The 25,682-nt window shown below is 40.9% G+C and overlaps 1 protein-coding gene across 4 annotated transcripts in view; it reads right to left on the bottom strand.

Moving 5' to 3' along the window:
* Window positions 1–4,431: 4,431 nt before the first annotated feature.
* The window catches only part of NIPAL2 (NIPA like domain containing 2), a 72,931-nt gene continuing 51,680 nt past the window's right edge, over window positions 4,432–25,682 (bottom strand). For 2 of the 4 annotated variants that reach the window (XM_060127860.1, XM_060127859.1), the window contains 6 exons: window positions 19,164–19,260; window positions 13,755–13,890; window positions 11,725–11,813; window positions 7,788–7,851; window positions 6,576–6,670; window positions 4,432–5,247 (listed from right to left, as the gene is read on the bottom strand). In XM_060127860.1, coding sequence (XP_059983843.1) covers window positions 5,135–5,247; window positions 6,576–6,670; window positions 7,788–7,851; window positions 11,725–11,813; window positions 13,755–13,890; window positions 19,164–19,260 — 594 coding nt within the window. In that variant the 3' untranslated portion in view covers window positions 4,432–5,134. Of the gene's footprint in view, window positions 5,248–6,575; window positions 6,671–7,763; window positions 7,852–11,724; window positions 11,814–13,754; window positions 13,891–19,163; window positions 19,261–25,682 lie in introns of all 4 variants that reach the window. The other 2 variants (XM_060127857.1, XR_009536395.1) reach the window with 2 other exon arrangements.

The raw sequence follows: 25,682 nt of genomic DNA on the forward strand, positions 1-25,682 counted from the left end.
GGAGGCGGACATATCTTTTCGGGGTTGGGGGCCCCATTTGATCCACTATAATCCCCAATTCCCTTGAAGACTGTCACCTAGCCAAAAGTGACCCTTCTCCCTTTTGGGCTCCCATGCCCTTTATTCGAGACTCTCAAGGCTCTTTGACATTCTACTGTGCAGTTTAGATATTTTGGTACTGGTGGTAAGCGTGTGGGTTGAGGAGGCGTCCCGGGTTCAAATCCCAGCTCTGCCACCTACCAGCTGAACGGCACTTGTCAAGTTATCTAACTCCTCTCGCCAGGGTCAGGACGCAGTGAGGCGCCTGGGGTACACAATTTAAAGGGGCCCTTATCCACAGGGCCTGCAAGTGCAGGGTTGGCCCTCTCTCTACCCAGAGGGTGAGATTCCCATGAGCTTCCTTACATTTTGTGCCCTAGGTGCCTCTCTTGTCTTACCCTAGTCCCTGCCCTGCCTCTTGCCCTGGTTTTTAAATCTGTAACGTAGAGATAGTGACCTCCCTGAGAGAGAGAGAGAGAGAGAGAGAGAGAGAGAGAGAGAGAGAGAGAGAGAGAGAGAGAGAGATTATAAGGACTAAATGAACAGCAGAAGTAAAAGACTTACACAGGAAGGGCTCAACAGATGAAAGCTATCGGTTCTCTGACCAGACAGTAAGTTCCTGAAGAGCTAGTCTTCATGTCTAATTTGTTTTTATATTTCTAATAACTTTAAACATATTGCACTGAAAATAGTATGTGATCAATTACGTTTGCGTACCTGAATGCGTCTTTGCTGTTTGAGGCATGTGGTAATTGGGTTAGTGTCTATAACCAGGCAGGCAATTCAAGCTTCAAGTCCCTAGATCAAAAGTTCCTGAACTGATTCATTTCCTTTAGTTTAGTGTTCGGAAGATTTAGGTGAGGTGCGTTGGACGGAAGGAGTAGAGCCCAAGACTCAGAAAATTTTCGAGGCTGGTTTTCAAATTAGAACCATGAAGGAAGAGGCTCCAAAAGCAGGCTGCGTGCATGCTGGAAGGATTAGCTTGCGTCTGGATAGCAGCAGCTCAAATGTGCAAAGTGGCTTGTGTCCATGCATGCTGGTCCTTCAGGAATGGCTGGGCTCCTTCTCCGTGATGCGTTTGCCAGCTCCCTGGGAAGCAGATTCTTTCCTGGAACACGGAGACTATCTTGCATCTTGCCTGGAACTCTGTGAAACTCCAGCTGCGTGCACCCCAAAACACCACATTTATTTGATATTGGGATTGATAGTCCTCTTTTACATTGCGGTTGGGACTCATTAACTCTCAATAAGGACCGACACTGAAGGCGGAGTTTCCTCCTTTTGTGGCCAAAAAAAAAAAAAAAAAAAAAGTTTCCTTGGATGGGCCACAGCTCCTGTAACTGATTTGCTCTCCTGGCACAGGACAGCATGTTGTGTGGTACCCTGAGGCTGGTGAGAAAGGGGAGAGACTCAAGAATTCCTGGGTGGGAAGGTTCTTCCCTGCATTTACCACAATTACTAAAACACTACATTTAATAGCCCAAGACTGGTCTATATTTGCATGGAAACCACATATATGTGGAATTTTATTTTTTTACTTCAAGATGGCCATAATAAGAGCCAGACGGTTGATGAGTCTAACAATTAGAAGCAGCTTCTAAATTCCCCACACAGTCATGTTGGGTTCAATTCTGAGATCTTGTTCTAAAAGTTCAAACTGTGTGGTGTTTATCTAGCAACCTCACTAAAGCACTCATACTGGCTGGTGCCAGACATGTGCATTAGGTTTGCAGTTGCCCAGTTCAAGGACTGCTCTATAACCAGCCTTGGAATTTAAATAAAGCAGTCTGGAAGGGTGTTGGAAAGGTTCATTTTAATAACTGGTTATATTTACGTCCATAATATCACTATTAAATTGGCAAGCAGGAGGCAGCCTTCGGTGTGGCCGAGTGTATATAGTCACCACCCCTGGATGAGCTGTGTGCTTTGAAACAAGGAGCATAAGGAGGTTCTTGGCTTCAGGAATTTGGCTCAATGCTTCTATCCATTTGAGCCATGTCCACCATTGCACCTGCTTCTTCTGGAGCCAGACTTACACATTATCACCATTATTCTTCAATAGCACTGAAATTGCACTAATGTATGAAATCTGTCTCTTCCCTTTCTTTCTCTGGCACAAACTTGAATCTCCAGGAGCTTGTGGGAATGGGTTGGGGGGTTGAAAACTACATTCTGGAATCCCTGCTTGAGACATTTTTTTATTATATTGTTTTCAAGTGATTCTGGTGACGAAAGTAGTATAGTTACAGGGTAAGCAAACACTTAAACTGATAACAATCAGATGGTAAGGACCTCTGCTTTAATCTGCTACATGAGAGGTAACTGCTACTCATTTCTGAGGCAATTATCCACTTAAGAGTGTGGGATTGGAGAGGCCCTTCCGATACAGTCAGTGGTGCTCATAAAACAACTGCTACCTTCAACAGAGAAGAATTTGGGCACAGTGATGAACTCATTGCTTTCATTTGTATCTTACGTAAGCAACAAGATCCTAATGTAAATATCAGGACATGGCTAACACTCCCATTGTATCCAGTTTGTTTTTTAAACTCTTGAATGCCCAAGAAATAAGGAAGAGGCAGCACGGCAAGGGCAGAGGAGTCTAGACCAAGGGTTGGAAAACTATAGCCCACCAACTGGCCACCTCCTTCTGTAAATTAAATTTTACTGGGCTTCCCTGGTGGCGCAGTGGTTGAGAGTCCGCCTGCCGATGCAGGGGACACGGGTTCGTGCCCCGGTCCGGGAAGATCCCACATGCCGTGGAGCGGCTGGGCCCGCGAGCCATGGCCGCTGAGCCTGCGCGTCCGGAGCCTGTGCTCCGCAATGGGAGAGGCCACAGCAGTGAGAGGCCCGCATACTAAAAAAAAAAAAAATTTTACTGACACCAGCCACGCTCATTTGTTTATATACTGTCTATGGCTGCTTTCATACTACAATGGCAGAGTTGAGTGGTTGCCACAGACACTGTGTGGCCAACAAACCCCAAAATATTTACTCTCTGTGTCGTTACAGGAAGAGTTTGCAGACCCCCTGGTCTAGACAGTCAGATGAGTCAAGTGTTGGCTAAAGGTCCCCAACTCACAATGCCAAGAGAAGGACAGGGTTGGCTCTGGTTGTTGTCGTGCAGTGTGTAATTTAAAAAATCGTTACAAGTCAGTACAAGTAAATCTCCTATTCACCTTACTTTGGAGACGCAATATGGAAAGTAACATTAGGTCTGAATATATTTTATATGTTACCTAAACTCCTGAAGCATTGCTGGATTGTGCAAATGTGCATGTCAACGTCACTTCTTACAACTTTTAAAAGATGCAAATGCTGGCGACGGCTAAAGTATTGGCATTATGCTTGTCTCCGTGCAAAACTCTACAACGTGCAAAACCACGTGCTATAGCTATAAATATAGTCCCACTTCAAGTAAAACTCTTCTGTCTAATTATTTCCCAAATCTTTGAAACCAGTTTTAAGAGTCACCAGAAATCTGTAGTTTAAGACACCAGACACATTTCTTAGCTGAGCCTTCCAATGCCAACATGTTGGACCAAGTTCAGTAAAACATGCCATAAATTATATGACTATGTTATTTGAATTAGTGGGATACTTTCCACAATGGCAGGAATTGTTACCAGGAGTTCAAAAGCCAGACATGGGCTCTAGGTTATTATTCATACATTGGTGATGGATTTGAATCTCACCTTTGTGGGCCAGTTTGGTTGGTCTGGTCAGGAATGCAGGTCATGACAAAGAACAAAGATAAAAGACCCAAAGCAGTTAAGACTATAGTTTCAATAGTTCTGAGTTAAACAACCAAACAAATGCAAGACAATTAGCTGGAATAATATTGGACTGGCCTGTCAGAAGTGATCTGAAGGTTTTGAAATGTCATTAAGGATGGGGCTTATTATTTGGTGTTGGTGATAATGAAAGCTAGCTCTTTTCTTCTCATTTAAATATTAGGAGATCATAAATAATAACAGATATGATTATGGACTCTACCTGCAAATGTATCTTAGTAGCTATGTCACTATGGCAGCGGAAGAGCCATTCAGGGCATGGCAGCACCTGGGTTTCCTCCCTTGACTTAGGTTGGACCCCTTGGCTGTGTTCTATGTCTACAGATTTGAAAAGGCTGAAATCCAGTTCTCTAATCGTAACTGTTCTTTTACCTAGAAGAATTTTATTCTAAAGCTTGAAGTAATGCCTTGAGGAAGAAACAGAGTGTTAGTGAAAATATCACTAAGAACTTAAATATGATCTTTGAGACGTGTTAAAAGTTAAAACATAAAAACCCACTTGATAAATTATAAGATCTCAACAAATAAAGGCATACTATATGAAGTTTGTCTTCAGTTTCAATTCAAGTATAATAGGATCGTACAGCTGAAGAAAACGTCACCATTCTATTACATTTTTATTTAAAAAATTGGTACTAATTCTTAAATTTTTCCTTTCTTAAGCTTAAAAAAGTCCACCAGTCAAGGTCTTTTGATTTTGGTGTACCCCATCATAGAATGGGGTATAAATTCTAATTTAAAGACACCCTTAATTTTCAAAGGATATTTGTGATAGGGCTAGTTTTCAGAAAAGATGATTCACCACTCAATCTGGGAATAGGAAGGTGAAATGTTTTTGGGGGAGGTTCATAAAAGATGTCTTAGGAAAAATGAATGCTCTTAAACCTTTGGTTTAGGAGCGAGGTGGTGGGGCTAAAGTGTCCCTTTAAAACAAAGCAACTGACCTTGCAAGCTGTATGGGAAAAGCAACCGATGTGTTCTGCAGCCAACTCGTGAACGCACATTTTTGTGTGACATTCCTGCTTGGGCAGCCAGGCTCTAATTAAGATCTAGCCAGTTCGATGATCACTAGGGAGAGGTCCAGGGTGTGGGGAACACTTCAAATCACATTCCATGCACACATTAGACTGTCAAAGCTTAGGAAGGCCCTGATAGTCCATAGACATGGAGGTGGGGTAAAGGACTCTGAAACAAATGGGAGCACATGTCAGCATAAAATAGCTGCTGACACAAATTGAACATGTGCAATTTTTTAAAAGGTGGTATCGAATAACAGGCCAGCAGCCATCCCTCTCGGCATTTCAGACCTCTTTCTTCTCTCCACTCGGGCTCTTTGTGGAGTCACTTCCATCAGGCAAAGTTCCATAGGATAAGCCGTTTGAATCTGGCTGTATTTTGTCCAACGTTTGTTTCCCTGTGGAGATAAGAATCACAAAGAATCTTTTGAGCTCTTTCAGAAGAATAAGTCTTAATAATTTCTCCTCTATCTAGGCCACATTTTGTTCCCTTGAAAAAATACTAGGTGGTCACCCTCTAAGTAGAAGAGATAAACGTCAAGGGAGAAAGGCCCACGGAACTCCACGCCCCTTGATGTGTCCTCGTTGCTGTCCACATGACCGAGCCGTCTCCCACCCAGGGTCTACCATGCTGAGCACGGAAATCAGGTTGGATCGGTCAGGAGATTAACATGAAGCATGCACTCTTCTCCAAACCTCTCTCCCCAGTGTTCTGTCTCCTTGTTCATGTTTAGTCTAATGCATATAACAACAGAGAAAAACAGTCTTTCATAGTGGCTTCTAAAGCTGTTACTGATCCTATGTATGGGGCTGTGTGAAATGAAAAATAGAGTTAATAAGAAGTGAACTTTACTCCCTACCAAAGAGCCCCTAACCATACAAGGCATCTCTAACACACACCCTTGCCACGAATGCTGATAAGATGGCTCGAATGCGAAAGAGAACACAGAACTCATAGGGCCATATTTGCTCAGCCATAGGGATGACGCTTTAATGGTGTTTGCTTCAAAGGCTTGGTCCTAGCAGAATGGTGGAAGAAGCTGTGAGAACATCACTGCTGCTTGTCTAGAAACCTATTGGTCACCCCAGATCCCTAGCAAAACTGGAGACTGTTGGGGGTGGTGAGCAGGGGAGGAGGTGGGGACACTGCAGCCCGTTTCCTTTGTTCTGGTTATGGCTTGTGTTGTCTACGTGACAGAAGCTAGTTATTCTCGGTGAGAGTGGAGAGCTGGGCCAGCGATGCATCCGCTCTGGATGGATGAGGTAAGGAAGAGGGGAAGAAGCTCACCTTCAGGTGATCGAGAAGAACGTCTCTCTTGGCCCTACAGTGCACAGGCCACCTCCGTCTGAGCACCTGACCTTCTGGCCCTAGATGTTCCCTCAAAGGCTCTCCAAGCAACAAGGGTCTGTTCTTGCCACTCCTACTCCTTTCCCTACCCTTTTCCAATTTAAAGAAACCTAAAAAGGAAATTTGCAACATCACCCAAATCAAGAAAACAGGATCAGTTCTTTTCTAACCCCAGTGTTCTGTGCAAAGCCAATATTCAAATAAATGATTATTAACATTTACAGTTAAACTATCACCTCTGGTTTCATCATTAAATGTACATGTTTTTGAGGGTAAGAGTTATGTTTTAGATTAATTTTACACCCCAAATCATACCAGCAATGATTAATTTATAAGGATAAAATTTTCTATTCTAAATTCAGGAATATACAGTTTTACCAGGGACATGTCCAATATCAATGTAAGACTGTGGCAGACGTTCCTTTCCTCGATTTCTTGTGACCAAAACCACACCAAGGAATGACAGAAAACACCTGTAAGAATAATGGTAATAAAGAACACAAGATCACTGAAAGAACTCACAGTGTTAAATAACTGAATTCCATATTCGACATGATGACATACATTCCACTGGTTTTCTTCTTTCTGTTTCTCATGGTAGGCTGCCTAGAACTTGTCTTAATTGCTGCAGCCAATAATATTTGTCCCCAGAACCAAGACCTGGGCAGCTTCCAATAAGTCTCTGCTTCAGGTTTTTACCATCTGGAGGCTAATTTAGGCTCTAAACCCTTTGGGTAGACACTAGGTCTCATTTTCTATCCATGCATGCCCAGGCTCATTGCTGGCATGCAACACGAGCAAAAAATAATTTATTCTTTAATTTTCTAAGATATTTTGTTGTCCTTGGCCATAAGAATAGTCATGGTTTCCAGATCCCAGAAGTTTAGCCTCGCCCAAAAATCTTATGAGATTGAATTCTCAAGATAGATGATTTTCTACACCGAAAAGAGTCTGGGCTCAAGTTTGCATAACAATGGTCATGCAGGATACCACATCAAGCAGCAACTAAGCATTCACAGGGCACCAGCTGGAACCAATGGAAGAATTGATACATTGGCGCTATTCTGTCAACATTCTGCTCTCTGTTTGCCACCATGCCAGCAGGGACTGTCCTCCAAATCTCTAGGCAGGGTTAAAGCTGGGCACCCAGACACAGGAGAGGGATGGCATCAATCTGATGTTATTAGGTCCAAAGGTAGGGATCTGCCCCAGTCTCGGCCTTTTGTTCTAGGTGATCCTAGAGGCATCTGTGGTTCCCTGATTGAGATCTAACCTAGGGGTTCCCAAGGGTGGGGTAGGTCTGATGGAGTATAAAAATGTGGAGTAGCTACGAGGCCAGTGGATTTACCTTGACTTTGTACTGGCAAAGAAAATCCCCAATGTTTCAGAACCCTCAGGGAGATGCTTAAATCGCAAAGACCCTGAGCCCTGGGTAGGGTGTTAAGTTGAAAAATATGTTTCTTTTAGGAACTCGGGGAACTGATGTTTCTTATATAATTTTCCAATTTTCTATGCCTCAGGTACAATGCCAAAAACCTCACATAAAAGTAATAGGATTTCACATACCTTACTTCTGAGACATTTACTCACCCAAAAAGATATATAAATATAGTGAGAAAAGTTGCACCAAGGAATTCCTTATAAAATATGATACCTACCGTAGAAATAGAAGATAACATTAATTTCAGGGTAAGAATATTTACAATAGCTACATATTGTTTTTCAAATTAATATATTATTTTTTCTAAGTATAGTTACCCTTAAAATGCACACCCTGTAGTTTAAAAGTATTTGCATGCCATACTAACATTTTCAGTGATTCCAAAAGAACACAGATTCGTAGACTTTATATAATGTAAGTATCATTATTAAAAAGTCAGCACCATTAACGTAACTTTTGCCAACGGAAATTTCTTATCCAGTCCAAGATTTGTCCCACTGGCATGTGCAAGAAAACAAAACTCGAGTGATATTTTCCACCTACAGTTTTAAGCCTGGGGTCAGCAAGCCTGACCTGTGCATCTGGGTGGACTCTGGGCCTTCGACACAGCGCTCGCACTTCAGGCCAGCTGCTCCCCATGCTGTCCGTCTCGGCAACACCCTGCGGATTCTGGGTCTGGTACACGCTCATTCAGGCACTGGAGGTGGCAGATGTGCTGCCCCAGCTCCATTCCTCACTGCCACCCCCTCTCCCATCTCCTTCCTCTGGTCTTTCCTTCTGGGTGAAGGGAAATGTGGATGTGTCCTTTACTCTGATGAGCTTTGCTTCTCTCCTTGTTAGTCTCAATGATTTCCTCTTGGCCTATGGTCCCAAAGCCTTTGTAGACTTTTTACTAAATAAGTTATCTTTAAATTATATATTACTTGGAATCAAATTTTGTGTGTGTGTGGTGTTGGCCTTGTTACCCTGTGGACAAGTATTTATTGAGAGTCCCAAGTGCCAGCCACTGCTTAGGTGCTGCAGATACCGCAGGGAACAAGACAGGGGCTTTCTCAGTCTGAAGTCTGTCTCCTCACCTAGAGGATAAACTTCCTACAGGAATAAGCCATGTCCCATTCTGATGAATATTTGTTGAATGAATCAACACTTCTGAAGCACTCTTCCATGTTATTACACATCTCCTTGTGATCATTTTAATGTTTTCTCGTTATTCTGAGCTGGTGCCCCATAATATTCATTTCTTGAAGAACATTTTAAATTGTTTCAAACGTTTTGCTTTTGTAAAGTGTCACTAAACTTCTCTACATATTTTTTTCCCAGTATTTTAGGATTTTTTGTTGTTGTCGCTTTAAGAGGAATTTCTGTTCAAACAGAGCAAAAACTAAAAAAAGTGTAGTAAAATACACATGACATAACATTTACCATCCTAAACATTTTAAAGTTTCCAGTGCAGTTGTGTTAAGTATACAGTCGTCACTCGGTACCCACAGGATTTGGTTGTAGGACCCCTCCGCGGATACCAACATCTGAGGATGCTCAAGTTCGTTATATAAAATGGCATAATATTTGCATATAACCTACACACATCCTCCACAAATACTTTAAATCATCTCTAGATTACTTATAATACCTAATACAGCGTAAATGCTATGCGAATAGTTGCTATCATGCGGCATATTAAATTTTTGCTTTTTGGAATTTTCTGGAATTTTGGGGGGGGAGGGGATATTTTCTATCCACTGTTGGTTATATCCACAGATGCAGAACTGTTGATATAGGGCCAACTATATTCATATTGTTGTGCAACCAGTCTTCAGAACTTCTTATCTTGTGAAACTGAAACTCTATACCCATTAAACAACTTCCCCATTTCTGCCTCCCCCCAGCCCCTGGCAATCACCACTCTACTTTCCATTCCTGTAAGTTTGACTACTCTGGATACCTCATATAAGTGGAATCATACAGTATTTGTCCTTTTGTGACTGGCTTGTTTCACTTAGCATAATGTCCTCAAGGTTCATCCATGTTGTAGCATGTATCAAAAATTCTTTCCTTTTTGATGGTTGAATAACATTCCATTGTATGTATACATCACATATTCTTTACCCATTCATCTGTCAATTTATGTTGCTTCTGTCATTTGGCTACTGTGAATAATGCTGCTATGAACCTAGGTGTACAAATAATCTGTTTGAGTCCCTGCTTTCAATTCTTTTGGACATATACCCAGAAGTAGAATTGCTGGATCATATGGTAATTCTATGCTTAATTTTTTGAGGAACTGCCATAGTGGCTACACCATTTTACATTCCCACTAACAGTGCACAAGGGTTCCAGTTTCTTCATATACTTGCCAACATTTGTTATTTTATTTATTTATTTGCTAGTAGTCATCCTAATGGGTGTGAAGTGGTTTTGGTTTGCATTTCCCTAATGATTCGTGATGTTGAACATCTTTTCATGTGCTTGTTGGCCAAGCACAAGTACATCTTCTTTGAAGAAATGTCTTAATCGAGTCCTCTGCCCATTTTTTAATTGGGTTATTTGTTTTTGAGCTGTAGGATCAAAGAGTGGAAACATTTTTAAGGCTCTTGATAAAAACTCTGAAACTCAGTTCTAGGAGGGAGGTACCATGGTACCCGACTCCACGAGAGTGCCCGCAACACTTCAGCCTCGTCAGCATTGATTATTGAGATAAAAAGAGCAAAACAAAAGCTTTACTAATTTAGCAGGCAACATATGGTATCTCATTTCATTTTAAGCTATACCTTTTGATGGGGGCAAAGAGGAGAAGTAAGTCAAGAAGCTTCACCTCCATTCCACACTTGAGTAACATCAGGTGAACTATGATCACTCCCAGAAAGTTCCAGCTTCCCTGACTCATCAGTTACTTGCTTTGCTAAGTATTCAGATCCAGCCCTGTTGGTCCTCCTATAAAACCTTCTTTTCAGGGGAACTACATGTCTTACACATCTTTAGCACAGCCATCTTAATTATTATGCTGTACGTCACGCCTATAAATGTTTTTGGCCTTGCTCTTTTCCTTTTTCAGTATTTCTAGGGCACACAAGTGTACAATCTTTTGTTACTTTCTTTTGTCAACAAGCATAAAATGCTAAAAAAAAATTAGATGTTTTCGGATATAATCTTTCTCTTTAAAAGTATGTTTCAATTTTGGGAAACAGAAAATGCATTAATTACATTTAAAAATTGCCCCCTGGCAGTCACCCTGTTTGCCATGAAATAAAAAAGATGTGTCCATTAGGCAACAGATAATACCTAATTACCTCCCAAATACATAAACTTTGCATTGGGAAATGAAGTCCCAATATGACAAGGTAGTAAATACATCTAATAAGCCAATGAGCTAAGGTATACCGGTACCAAACTTACAAATGATATACCTGAATCGACTGCATTTTTGTTTGGACCAAGTTTCAAATTTATACTTTTTTAACACTACTGTGTCTGACATATTTAAAAAATTGTCCATAGAAAGAAAAGAACTACAATAGTAGAAAAAGAGAGGCCAGAACAGTAAAGGTAGTAGTTTCTGTTCTCATCTGTCTGGCCTTCCCTGGAACACTGGATTCACGTTTGGATCCCTCTCTCTGATGCAAGTGGTGAGCACCAGGGAGGGAAGAGTTCATCGAACTGGGGATGTTTGGTCCAGAGACAGGACACAGGAGGACCTGCGCTTTGATTATCAGAAGGGCTGGCAAGGAGAAGACTCCAGAAAGCAGAACTAAGTTGAGCATCTGGAATTCACAGGGAGGCTTGTTTCAGTTCCAATACAGGGGAATACTTTCTAATAATTAGAGCTCTCCAAATTATTAGAGTGATTCAAACCAGGACTGAACTGTCTCGGGGCACAGAGAGCACTGGGGAACATTCACACAAAGTAGAAGAACCTCTCCTAGAGGATGTTATGGAGGAAGTTCAGACACTGGGCGGTAGCTAGGAGGATGTGGGCTATACGTTCCTTATAACCAAAATATTCCTTGATTTTCTCATTACTCTGAGGGAGACTCCATTTATGCTTGTTATGGGGATAGAATCACCTAAGCATAGAAAGCCAAAACTCACCTGCAATAATGGCACTGATGGTAAAGAAAGTATGGTTAATGGGCACCACCGTCGCCGTATTGTAGAGTTTTGTGGCTTGATTCAGGAGCCTAGAGCAGAAGGCACTTACTGAAGCTCTGTCTTTAAGAGACGCTCAACAATAAGTTAACAATAACATCGCGAAATGCATGTTCTTTAGCTACAACTACAAAGGGAAAGGAAGTGCAGTAAAAGGGCATTTCCAATCAGCAGTCATAGCTTATATGCATCTGATGTATGAGATCAGATGTCAGGTTTTACGGTCTGTTTAAACCAACAACAGTAACAATGAAAAGCAATTAATCATATTTGGAGGCCACAGAAGTTTGAGTTGGAAGCGATTCAAGCTGCTGGACCAGTATCACACTGGGGCTGATTCATTAGGATAGACTTTAGAACCTGTTAAATATCATATCGGGGAATGGTATAGCTATCCCTTGACATGCCACGTGCCAAGAAAGAAGATGGAGAAGTAAAGGAATGTTTAATGTTTCAAAAACAATGCTCAGCCCTCCAGCTGCAGAGCACATGTGGGAGCTCAGCTTCCCACTTTGGCCGCCAACATGGTTCGGGTTCCCACAACTGCACCGTGCAGCCCTGTCAGGGACTAGACCTTTTCTGAAGCAGTGCATTGCATTGACATCACCTGGGCACTTTAAAAAGCACTAGTGTTTAGGTCCTATTCTAGAGCAATTGAAAAAAAAAATTTGTGAGTAGAGCCCAAGTGTTCCTCTATGTGTATGTGTACATGCATGTACACACACATGCATGTACACAGGCATGTAAGTATATATGTGCATGTATACATATATGTACAAACAAACCTCCTCAGGTAATGAATTGTAATGGGAAGCGAGGGCTGAGAACCATGGTTCTACAGTTCTAGTGTGGTCACACAGTTCTAGGGTGAGAGGTGCAGGGACTGAAACAAGGGTGATAGGAATGTAGTTTACCTTCAGTTGTATCTGGCTTTTAAATTCGTGAAGCAGAGTTTAAAGATAATGATGCTAATCGGTAAATTCTGAAAGCTATTGTAACTGTACCGATTAATTCAGAAGAGAGATGAAACAAAGCAGTTTCATGATTCAGGTGTTAGATCCACACTTGGTCTTATAAACAAACAAAAGAAACAGTTTGTTTATGACAGATGAAACAGTGACAGAACATTGGATTTCTCCGGTAACACACTCCTTGTAACAGGGTCCATATTCAACCCGTAACAATTAGACTTGACTTCTAGCACCTAAGGAAGGAACCACTCCCCTCCAAAATTTGGGCTTTGACTTCCTGGCTGGCACTGGGCTGGCGCTCCTGCATAGCATTTTGGGGTAAACAGAAAACTTTCTGGTGGACTCAGGAGAACCTAGCAGCAAAGGCAAAATCATGATGTGAAATGGAGGGGAAGAGATTGGAGCAGATGGAGGTGGGGGGAGAGAAGAGCAGAAATTAAAAATGTTCCATATCACCGCTGTGAAGCCCCAAGAGAAATGGAAAACAATCATTCTGCAATCCCGTGGGTGCAAGGAAAATTCTGGCTAAAGATGCAAAGTTTTGGGGAAAGGATTTCCCTCCCGGCCAAACGTCTGGTTTTGTCCATCTCTGGGCAATTAATGAGTATGAGCTAAGAAATGAAGGTGAAGGGTTCATGTATTTCCTATATTTAGAATGAAATCCTGGATGTGGACCTGCCCCTTTGATTTATTGCTAATGACAACCTGTGTGCGATGGATATTAATTACAAGCAGAAGAGCATCAGGAAAGTATCAAAGTGCACTTAGCTGGATTATGGCCACACTTTAGAACTCACAAAACATGAAGGCAATGCTTCGTAAAAACTTATTATTGGATGTGAAGGATAAAGCCAGGGATATTGGCTGAGGATAAGCATAGACCCCTCACCCTTAGAAATCGGTTGCATCTAATTTTAATTATCATCTGAGGCCAATAAAGATGAATGCTCAGAGAAGCACAGGAATGTTGAAAGGGCAGTGAGTATGTAAGAGCTAACTTACTTGACTTGGAAAACACAGGATGCTATCATGATGATAAACATGATATAGAAGATGGGATAAGTTAGTTGCATTTTATCCGTCACAGAAAAAGCGATCATGCCTGAGACGGCTTTTACTGAAATAACAGTCAATGAGGCTGAAAAAGAAAACACAAAACACAAATAAAATACATATCTGAGATAGAATTACAAATAAGTATCTTAACTTTACATGGTAGAGTAGTAAATACCCCTATTATGCTTTAAGAATGAAGACTGCCCTGAGAGGTGTGTAGGGTAGGTTGTGATGCCAGCCAAGCAGTAGTCCTGTTGCTCAAGCTGTGGCCTTTCCATTTGCTTAAATCAGCTAAAGATCTGCTGTGTGACTGAGTGCTTATCTTTGGAGCAAGATGCTTATTTTCCAGCCCTCACTGTTGAAAGGATGCTGTGGAGGTTATAATTACTAGTAGACGGGAAAGGAAGAAAACAGTGAAGGGAGGAGATAAGAAAAGGCAGATTGCCCATGTGACATTAATGGGAAAATAACTATTAAACTATACCGAAAACATTTAAAGCCGAATAGATGAGAAGACTGGAAAGTGAAAAGCAACTCACTCCGTGAGTTTACTAAGAGTTGTACTAAGTCTACATATGAGCCCTTTTGTTAATAAACGCCTAGACGTTTTCATTAAAAATATTTTTTGACAAGGACGTTAATAGTAAGCAGGACAGAGCTGAGTATTCATTTCTCAGAGTCAACCCTAAATCTAAGATTTACATAAGCAATGTCTGTTTATTTTCTATGCTAAAAGAGGAACTTATCACTATGAGAACAAGTTTCTCATATGTTTCAAACAGCAATGAGGGAAAAGTGATTTGATAAGGTTATGTTAGAATGAAAGCAAGGAAGAATTTTCTGGAAACACAGTGTTTCTGTAGGAAGAAGAGAGTGTTTTCTTTTTGTCTTAGGTCTCTTGAAACTACTGTTGCATATAATTCCATAATTTAGCTGAAACCCACAGAAAGTTAAAAACTAATTTTTACATGAAATCAAATATCTGTAAGTCAAAGGCAGTGTGAAGAAGAAATACTATCTTTGATCTACTTGGTCATAATATATCTGAGCTTTATTCCTTTTAGCTTTTGAAAAGGATATATATATATAATGTTTAAAATAGCAGGTGATGGCCAACTAGGAAAAGCCTAGTTTTCTAAAAAATAAAAATATACTTTGACTTGAAGGTTACCAGGGCACACTTCCAAATTAGACATTTTCTTTCTGTTAAAAGTCATAATTAACAGAGGAGACCAGGTGATAAATTCTAAAAACAAACTCCCAATCTGAACAAAGAGGCCCTTACAGCTGGGCCCTTCTTCACCTTAAATGTTTTTTGACTTGGTCATTTTACATATTTTCTATAGATTATGAAAATAGTCATATTTTAGCTAATCTAGAAATGGAAAATATCTATAGACATGTATGTCACTTGATGGTTTAAGTTTATAAGGTTAGCTCTTGAGGGACCTTGATTTCCTCCTAAACACTTGGCTTGAAATTAGAGCACGATGTGGTGATGGGCTTGTGGTCTGAACAGCCAGGTTTCCAAAAGAGATCATTCACGGAGTAAGAGTTGAACACATTGTTCCCTTCGCCTCAGAACCTCAGGGTTGCAAAGCCCACCTAATTCAACCACCATCTGATGTTAAATTTACTTAAATACAAAACAAAGACAAAACTAGAATTCTTTATTAAACAGCTAAACCAACTATCAGTTGCTAGAGTTAATCACTATATTTTCAAAGCACGCACAATCACCACCTGATTAATCACTGTTTATTGTATTTCTAAGCTGGTGTTGAGTACTTCCAAGTTTTTTTGAGGGCGGGGGTGGTTAATGAGGATGGGTGGGAATACCAAATTGTAATGCAGTATCATTCTAATGCTGTAGATATAAAAGTAGAAAGTACTTAACATATGCACAGAAAAAATGGCTAGAAGAAACTACATCAAGATACTATCAGTGGCTATCTCTAGACAATGGGATTATGAATAAACTTTAAACTCATTTTTTAAACTATAAAATGTATACATGCCCATTTACAAAAATAAGGAAAATGCAGAAAAGTCTGTAAAGAAAAATAAAAATCACCTGTAATCTCAACACTCATCCCCAAATCTTTTTTTTTTTTTTTTCTGTGGTACGCGGCCTCTCACCGCTGTGGCCCCTCCCGCTGTGGAGCACAGGCTCCGGACGCGCAGGCTCACGGGCCTAGCCGCTCCGCGGCATGTGGGATCTTCCCGGACCGGGGCACGAACGCGCGTTCCCTGCATCGGCAGGCGGACTCTCAACCACTGCACCACCAGGGTAGTCCCCCAAATCATTTTTAACATTTGAGACTCTTTGTAGTTATTTTTCTATCGCTAAGCACAAATATATTATAACATGTGAATCATACAGTATATACTACTTAGGAACCAATTTTCCATCACCATTAAGTATTTTCTATGCCAGTAATTATTCTTCTAAAGTATGATTTTTACTGGCTGGAGAGTAAGCCTTTGTATGAATGGGAATGCCTTTTGGGAACTCCTTACTCTTAGATATTTTGATTGTATCCATTTTTTTGGTATTAAAAATGAAACTGTGATGAATATCCTTGAATACAAATCTTTGTATATCATTCTGCCAATTTCTGTAGGAAAATCACCTAAAGGGCAATTACTGTGTTGACAGCCACTGTTCTTCTGAAATCTATTGGTAAACTATCTTCTACAGAGGACCAGACACACTCCCATAATATCATGCTGCAGTGCTCAATTATATGAATTTTTATATTTTATATTAAAATATTTTATAGTTTCTTTTTGTCTTTCTCTGTTTTCTTAATTCTCAGCAGTAGACACGTATTACTTTCATCATTTTAACAGTACGATTTTTGCCCAACATGAATTATGCTGACCCATGTTTAAAAGTCAGCCTTCTCAGTTTATTCCTAGTTCTTCCTCAGAACTGATTCTTGCGTTTATTTATCGATCCATTGCTTTTCTGCCTTCTATTTCATTAATTTTTGCCTTTATCTTTACTAATTGTTCCTTTCTGCTTGCTTCAGCTTTATTTCTGTGCTTTTTCCCCCTAACTTCTTGAGTTGAGTACTTAATTGACTTACATTTAAAGCAATGAATTTCCTTCTGAATACAGCATTAGTCATAAACTATAGGTTTAATATTAAGTGTTTTCATAATAATTTAAGAAATATATGCTGTAATGAAATCGTGGTTTCTGCTTTGGCCCAGCTGCAGTTTAAGCATAGTGTTTAACATTCCCAGGTGGTACGGTTTTAGTGGTTCTATTTTTGTTATTATTTTCTGTTTTTATTTCACTATGATCTGAAAATGTGGTCTGTACTATTTCAACTTCCTGGAATTTATCAAAAATTTCTTTGTGGCCAATTATAAGATCAGCTTTTGTAAATGTTACACAGGCACTTGAAAGAAGGTGTATCCTCTGCTTTCTGGATTTAGAGTTCAACCTTAGAGCTGCCAGATCAAAATTAAGCATTCAGTTTCTCTAATTTTACAGATTTTTCTGTCTCCTTATTTCCATGAGCTAAGAGAAGTCTCCTACTCCTCTTATATTTATGCTAATGTAGTTTCTGAAATAGCTGCTGCCCAGTCTACTGAGGGCCCCTGTCCCCTGATGCCTCCTCCTTCCAAGCCCCAGTCCTACCCTGATTAGCAACTAAATACTAATAGGGGAACCTCCAGGATCCTCTGTTGCATTTACTGCTTCTGCCTTGATTTTAACTTAGATGGTAATATAATGACCTTCTGCTTTCTTTTACTTTCAATCTGAGTTACCTTGTTTAGATGAAATTGATGTATGAAGTCAAAATATTTCACAACCAGCAGAGGCCAGTCAGAAAGGGTGATGTTTCAATAACCCTTATAGAGCTGAACCAGAGGAAACCGGCTGAATCCAATTTCAGAATCTTTTTCAAAATCAATACGGGAATTTTTCTCAAGTACAATTTGGAAATCTTTCTTTTTCACTTGGTAAACTTACCCCATTTACATTTATGATCAAAGCTGATATGTATGGTCTTAATTCTGTTATCTTACTTTCCTATTTAAAATTTCCTTTATTTTCAATATTTTCCTACATAATGTGCATCTTTTCTCTTAGTTTGCTTTTGTTCTCCCTACCTGGTAATTTGGAAGAAAAAAATATAAAGTTTCTTTTCTGTTCTTTTGATTAAACACATACCTGAACATGTTCTAGAGTAAATTTGTTTCTATAAGTAACTATCACAAATGCAACTCTTCCAATTCAAAGGAGAGTTGATGAAATGAAGAAATGAAACCTCCAGCACCTCATGAACATGGGAGCTGCAGCTGCCTCAAAGGTATAAATACAATGTACAAAGTTAGAGTTAACAACATGTGATGGATGGGTCATCTTAGGCAAAGAAAGAATTATAAATAAATTTTTGAAAAGGGAATTTCCCAAATGATTAGTGAGATCTCCTAGTGTTGAGATATATATATATGTGTATATATATATGTGTGTGTGTGTGTGTGTGTGTGTGTGTGTGTGTGTATGTATGAGAGAGAGAGATACAGAGGAGTGGGGAGGGAGAATAGATTTAAAAAGATATAGAGGGCTGGGCTTCCCTGGTGGCGCAGTGGTTGAGAGTCCGCCTGCCGATGCAGGGGACACGGGTTCGTGCTCCAGTCTGGGAGGATCCCACATGCCGCGGAGCGGCTGGGCCCGTGAGCCAACGGGAGAGGCCACAACAGTGGGAGGCCCGCGTACAGAAAAAAAAAAAAAAAAAAAAAAAAAAAAAATATATATATATATATATATATATATAGAGAGAGAGAGAGAGAGAGAGAGAGAGAGAGAGAGAGAGAGAGGGCTTATGTAAGCATCAGTTTTCAAATCTTATAAGGTGCCTCTGGAGAAAAAGGAAACGGGTAGTTAAATAATGAATGAAAGAAATGTATTCAAGAAAGATCATACTGCTTACATTTGTTTCATATTAGCCATGTTTTAAAGTTTTTTTTTTTCTAAATGTAAATAGGATAGGCCTAGATAACTTCTGATACAAAAGTTTCATTTGGGTTTATTCATTTGTTTCTCTTTTAATATTCTTCAATTATTTACTAAGAAAAAAATCCCCAAATTGTCAGAGAGCAAATAAAATTATCAAGAAGTAAAAATCCTTAAATATATTAAAAATTAAACATATATCAATTGCAGCAATGGACATGCAAAGTACAATTTGCGTAACTGAGACTCAGTTTCTATAGATCAGAATTCAAAAGCAGAAACAATGAGAAAAAATAGAATGCTCAAATATTTTCCTTTAAACTCTTTTATGACTTAGCATGGCTACATTAGATAATTAGAAAACAAAAGAATACCCTTACCTAGAAGTGCCACGAGGGTTAGCAGAATCACAATGTGTTTCATTCCTTTCCTTTTATGGAAATATAGGAGAATGCAGAAAATGAGTATTTCTAAAATCTAGAAATGAAAAAGATGAAAAAGAGTAAAGTGTAAATTATTCTATCCGAAGTCTTCAGAATGGCACACTTCTCTTTTTGATTTTGCAACAACTATCAGATGAGGGTTGAGGATGACTGGAGCTCCTAAGGACAATTATAAATATATGAGAACAGCATAAGGAGCCTTAGTGATCCAGACCTAGAGTTCTAACATCACCTACATGGCAATGATGCCCAAATCTAGACCTCCAGTCCTGACCTCCCAACTCCAGTCTCATTTATCCAGTTGTCTACCAGACATTTTCACATGCTTTTTTTTTTCTTTTTTTTTTTTTGGCTGCGTTGGGTCTTTGCTGCACATGGGCTTTCTCTAGTTGTGGTGCACGGGCTTCTCATTGTGGTGTCTTCTCTTGTTGCGGAGCATGGGCTCTAGGCACGCAGGCTTCAGTAGTTGTGGCATGCGGGCTCAGTAGTTGTGGCTCACGGGCTCTAGAGCACAGGCTTAGTAGTTGTGGCCCACAGGCTTAGTTGTTCCACAGCATGTGGGATCTTCCCGGACCAGGGCTCAAACCGGTGTCCCTTGCATTGGCAGGCAGATTCTTAACCACTGGGCCACCAGAGAAGTCTGACATGCATGTTTAACAGCCATAACACACGAATATGGGCAACACTTAACTCTTTTTTGTTTTTGGCCGCATTGTGTGGCATGCAGGATATTAGTTCCCCGACCAGGGATCGAACCTGTGTCCCCTGCAGTGGAAGCACAGAGTCTTAAACACTGGACTGCCAGGGAAGTCCCAACACTTAACTCTTTATTTATTTATTTTTTGGCTGCGTTGGGTCTTCATTGCTGCACGTGGGCTTTCTTTACTTTTGGCGAGTGGGGGTTACTCTTCCTTGCGGTGCACGGGCTTCTCATTGTGGTGGCTTCTCTTGTTGTGGAGCACAGGCTCTAGGTGTGCAGGCTTCAGTAGTTGTGGCCACGGGCTTAGTTGCTCTGTGGCATGTGGGATCTTCCTGGACCAGGGATTGAACCTGTGTCCCCTGCATTGGCAGGCGGATTCTTAACCACTGCGCCACCAGGGCAGTCCCCAACACTTAATTCTTGGTGGCCTACCTTCCCTACCTGTTCCTCCTGGGCCTCCACCCTGTCAGGAGATGGCATCACCACATGCCCTGCTGCACAAACTGAAAACTCCTCCTTTTCCCTCATTCCTCGCCACCCTCTCTGACTACTGCAACAGCTTCTACTTTGTCTCTGATTTGACTCTTGCCTCTTTACAATCCAGACATTCAGCAGCAAGAGGAGTCATTTAAAAATACAATTTGGGGGCTTCCCTGGTGGCGCAGTGGTTGAGAGTCCGCCTGCCGATGCAGGGGATACGGGTTTGTGCCCTGGTCCAGGAAGATCCCACATGCAGCGGAGTAGCTGGGCCCGTGAGCCATGGCCGCGGAGCCTGCGCGTCCGGAGCCTGTGCTCCTCAGCGGGAGAGGCCACAACAGTGAGAGGCCCGCGTACCGCAAATAAAAAAAAAAAAATACGATTTGGATAATGAACTATTTCATTCATAGAGAGTATATATGAATATACATATCAGGTATTTACAGTAATGTGACAAGTACCATTGTGCCCTCTACTCAACCTGAGAAGCAGAGCCCATCAATCCCTGTGAAGTCTCTCGTTCCCAATTGCACTCCCCTCCTCCTGCAACCTCCCCAGGAACCGCTACCTTGAGTTTTCCATTCATTTTCTTTATACCTTATCACATTTCTATGTATCCCCAAATGACGCCGTTTATTTTTGCACACTTGTTCCTTATACAAGTGGAATTATACTTGCTTTCACTCGCTTACTTTTTTTTCACTGTGCATTATGTTTATGAGATTCATCCAGGATGATACATGTAGTAAAAATAGAAATTAGATCTAGTCATTCCTTTGCTTAAACGTCCCAGCACGTTAAGAATAAGCGCCACACTCCCTCCTGGATTACAAAGCCCCAGTTAACTTCTGTGACCTCATCATCTTGTACGGCTGGCTCCTGGATGGTCCAACCTGCACCAGCCACAAATGGCCTACCCCTCCCCGCCAACCCCTGCCACCCCGCTGAGTCCTTTGAGGTCCTCAGATTGCTCAGTTTTGGGGCCTTTGCACTAAGAGTTTGCCCTGCCTGGAATGCTCTTTCCCTGAGCTATTGTTTGCACAATGACTCCTAGTCACTCAGCTCCCCGGAGAGATCTTCCCAGATCGTTCTGATCTCACAGAGCCACCCAGTCATCCTATCACAACCCCGACTTCAGGCGGCTACTGTAGAGTATTTTATCATGACCTGTTCGTGTGGTTATGTGTTTCTTGTCTGTTTCCCACTAGCACATCTGCTCTATGAGAACAGGGACTTTTTCTGCGTCCAGTGCCTGGAATACAGTTGGTCACTCAATAAGTATTTTTCGAATTAATGAGTAAATTACACCTCATATTTATTATGAACCACTTGCCGAAAAACAAGCCTAATGTCTAATAAATTGAGTGTTCAATAAGTATTAATTGACTGAATGTCTAAAATTTTCCTGCCTTTAAGAAAATTAGTATAATTTTGAGTTCTCAATTTTGTTTTAGCTTTTTTTTCTTTTTTGTAGTCCTTAAGATAACCTGAAGCATAGCTTTTTTTTTCTCCCCCCCCCCCCAAAGAGACAGTATCTCTGGACTGAAATCATAAGTATGAATGTTTACATTGGACAAGTGAAAATACCAGCATTAATTTTTTTCTTAAAAATGACTAGATTTAGGGACTTCACTACTTTCAGGGCTGCATTTTACTTATGGAGCCCTAAATAAACATGTCTCTTCTGTTCTAACTCAAGCTTTTGCTTGTTGGTGTGTTTCTCCCTTTAATCCTCTGTGGGCATGGAAAGCAGCAGGACCATATCTTCCTCATTTAAAAACCTTTTCATCTAATACGGAAGATTAACTCATCCCTTAGTCTTTTCTTTTCCTGGCAAATTAAACCAATCGTTTTAACTCTTCCTTATAGCACTTATTTGCCAGACCTTTAATTTAATCAAGTCGTGCTACAAAAGCTATTCAACTCCTCTCTCTTTGCTTTCCTGAAAGCTGCCATCGAAACCGAAACATCCCTCTCGGCTTGGTCTCCCCTCCACCACAGTTGTCCATTTCTCATGTGATACAATTACAGACAGCTCCCAGCACCTTTCGGGACCGCTGTTATTTGTGGCTGGAGGGAAGGAAGTTTTTCCTGCACTAAGGTACAGAGCATGTTAGCTAAATCTGTTAGCATGCCAATTATTAACATGTTTTGGGGGGATGATGGTAGTTATAAGTTTTGAAAATCATGTATGACTTTTTTTTTTACAAACTCTATCTCTGTGGCTTCAGACCTATAAAACATGAGTTCCTATTATTCACAGAACGACTGCCGTTGCCCTGGGTTCTGTCCTGTGGCAAGAGATCACAGAGCTCCCGGGAATAAAATATTCAAGCAGCATGAGTTAATGTTAATTTTTTCTTTTCTAGTAACATTTTCTCTCCTCTCTGAAAAAATCAATATCAAAGAAGCTGTGACCTCTGCAGGTTGTTGCGACCCAGGAAGAGGCTGCTTTGCTGATTGCGATCTCAGAGGCCAGAAATAATAACAGCACCTAGTGCATGCTTGCCACATGCTTTACTTGTACTAATTCATTGAATCCTCACAACAACCTCAGGAGGTGGGCACTATTACTGTCCTCATTTTACAGATGGGGAAACCAAGGCTCAGAAGGGTTAAGTGGTACAGCTCTGGAAGGCAGAATTATGCCCCCCCTCCCACCCCAAGATGTCCACGTCCTAAACTCTGGAACTTGTGTGTACGTTACTTTACACAGCAAAGGGGCTTTGCAGATGTGATTAAGGCTATGGACCCTGAGATGCGGAGATTATCCTGGATTATCTGAGTGGGCCCAGTGTAGTCACAAGGGTCCTTAAAAGCAGAGAACCTTCCCAGCTGTGGTCAAAGAGAGATGTAACATGAGAAAGACCCAAGTCAAGGAATGCTGGCTGCCTCTAGAAGCTGGAAACGGCAAGGAAACAGATTCTCCCCAAGGGGCGCTCTCAAGGAATACGGCTCTGCCAATACCTTGAGTTTAGTCCATGAGACCTGTGTTGGACTTCTGACCTTCAAAACTGCAAGAAAGTTAATTTGTGTTGTTTTAAGCCACTAAGTTTGTGACAATTTGTTATGGAAACAATAGGAAACTAATTCAGGTTTGGGTACCTGAAGTCTTTCCAGAGGAACAAAATTTTCAGGATGAGTTTTCTGAATTATTCTGGGTTTTCTGGATTCATTCTCCACTTTGATTTAAAGGCACTCATCACCCTGTTTTCAGTGGTAAAAAGGGCACTGGCAGTCCATGGGATGATGTGACAAAAGAGATACACAAAATGTCATCACTGGAAACCCTAGTCTTACTACCAGAATCTGAGCATGTGTTCACCTCCTTTTCTCTCACCGAGTTCTTTCTGAAAGTATAGCCTTTGCTATAGCTGCCTTGTCCAAAAGAAATGACCTCTGCAAAGGTTCTCTCTGAGGCCAAGCCTGGACAAAGGTCTGATACTCGGAGGTCAGCTTGTATTAATTCTTCTTGGAGAGCTGTGTGGGGAAATGAACTGGAATGTGCACCCCAGAAGTGGATGGCCCGGTTTTGAATTCTGGCTCTGCCACTTAGTATTTAAGTGACCTTGGACAAGTTACTGAACCTCCCTAACTCAGTTTCTCCATCTGCCAGTATCTAGGGCTGTTGCGTAGATGAAAGACAGACCGTGGTCGGAGTGGGCATAGGGCTCAGACTGCTCGGTGAGGTTGGCTACTGCGGCCGCAAAGTGTATCCTAGCGCAGACCTGCGAGTGGCTACTTCCATTCAGACAACAAAGCAGATGAACCTCGTGCAACAGACATGGAGGCTTTGTACGCACATAGTTTTCTCCCTTCAGGTTTTAACACCCGCTGGTGGGTTGTTGAAGCAGCTTTTGCCAGAAAGGCCAACTTAATAATCTGCTTCGGGGTAGAGAATTACACCAATCGACAGGCTGGGTCCCTGCTTCGGCTGATTTAATTTTTGGTCTCGTAGAGAGGAAATGAGCACGATGCAGATTATTTTGTGAAGGATTCTATGTTCACAAGAGAGGTTTCCATCTGAATAGTCTACGGGGAAATCTGGGTGGGCAAAACAGCCACAGTCAAGCCTGCCAAAGAACACGAATTAACTGAGGCTCAGAGCCACGTTCCCTCATGCGGGTTCTGCAGAGGCATTAATAGCTGCTACTCAACAAAAGGCCCTTCAAGAAAAGGGCCTCGTGGTCATATAAGTCTGGGCAGGGCAGGATTCCCAAGGTTAAGCCTGTCTCTTTCCTAAAGGACTTCTAGTTTTTAACTTGCTGGTGGAGAAGATGAATTTCTCAGGGGGTCACGTATGTTTTATAGCATCTCTCCAAGCTAGTTTGACCTTGCAAACTTGATTGCTCTTTGCTTTTTGGCAAACAGCAGGCGGGAAAGTCTGTTTTAGTGGGTGAGCAAAGGACACTTCATTCCTCTCTGGCCAGTAGACACCAGGCTCCTCAAATCGTCTTCCTGCCCAAAAGAGTCCCAGCTCAGAGGGTAGGCTCCCGGGCCTTGTTTCTGAGGCTCTGACTTCATGGAAGCCTTAAAGGGAAAACGGATATTGACCTGGGACAGGTCAACACATGATACAAGGAGATGCTGTTAACTAGTCCGTAATATGACTTTACAATCCCCTTTTGAGATATGTAAAATTTATTCAGACTTAAAATATTTTTATTCATTTTATTAGTTATTTGATCAGTCCCAAAAGGCAGTTCAGGTGTTGCATTTATACTTGGTGTAATACAAAAACTGTTAGATGAACATACTTCAAAGAATCGTCTTAATTACTGTAATTATGATCTTTGCAATTATGGTTTGCAGAAAAAGCACAGACTCTGCCACGCTGAAGGATTAAATATTAATTATGTAGATGTTTAACAGATTTAAACCAAACTTCAGCTCAAGATCTTAGTATGTAATTGATAACTTCTAGAGCCTTTAGAGGTGCAACATATAATGGATTAAATTCCAAACTGAGATAAACTAAGATAATATAGATCTATTCCCCTAAGAGTCTAATGCCAATAGTGCTATCCAAATGTGACTTTATTAAAGGTTTATTTTATGCTATCTTATAAATATCTGGAATTATTTACATTTTTGGCAACATTTACTTTCAAAGATACTTTCATTATTTTACAGGAATATGGGTCTCTCCCAGGACTATAAAATTCCTGCTTCAGGAATTCTCCTCTGTATTCTAGGTGGCTAATAAGTTGAATGAATTGTGAATAAATGAATGAATGAAGAGCTAACTTTGGAAAGTGGAAAAATGCAATTAATTTCAT

Source organism: Lagenorhynchus albirostris, chromosome 17, assembly GCF_949774975.1.
Source record: "Lagenorhynchus albirostris chromosome 17, mLagAlb1.1, whole genome shotgun sequence".
Lineage (NCBI taxonomy): Eukaryota > Metazoa > Chordata > Mammalia > Artiodactyla > Delphinidae > Lagenorhynchus > Lagenorhynchus albirostris.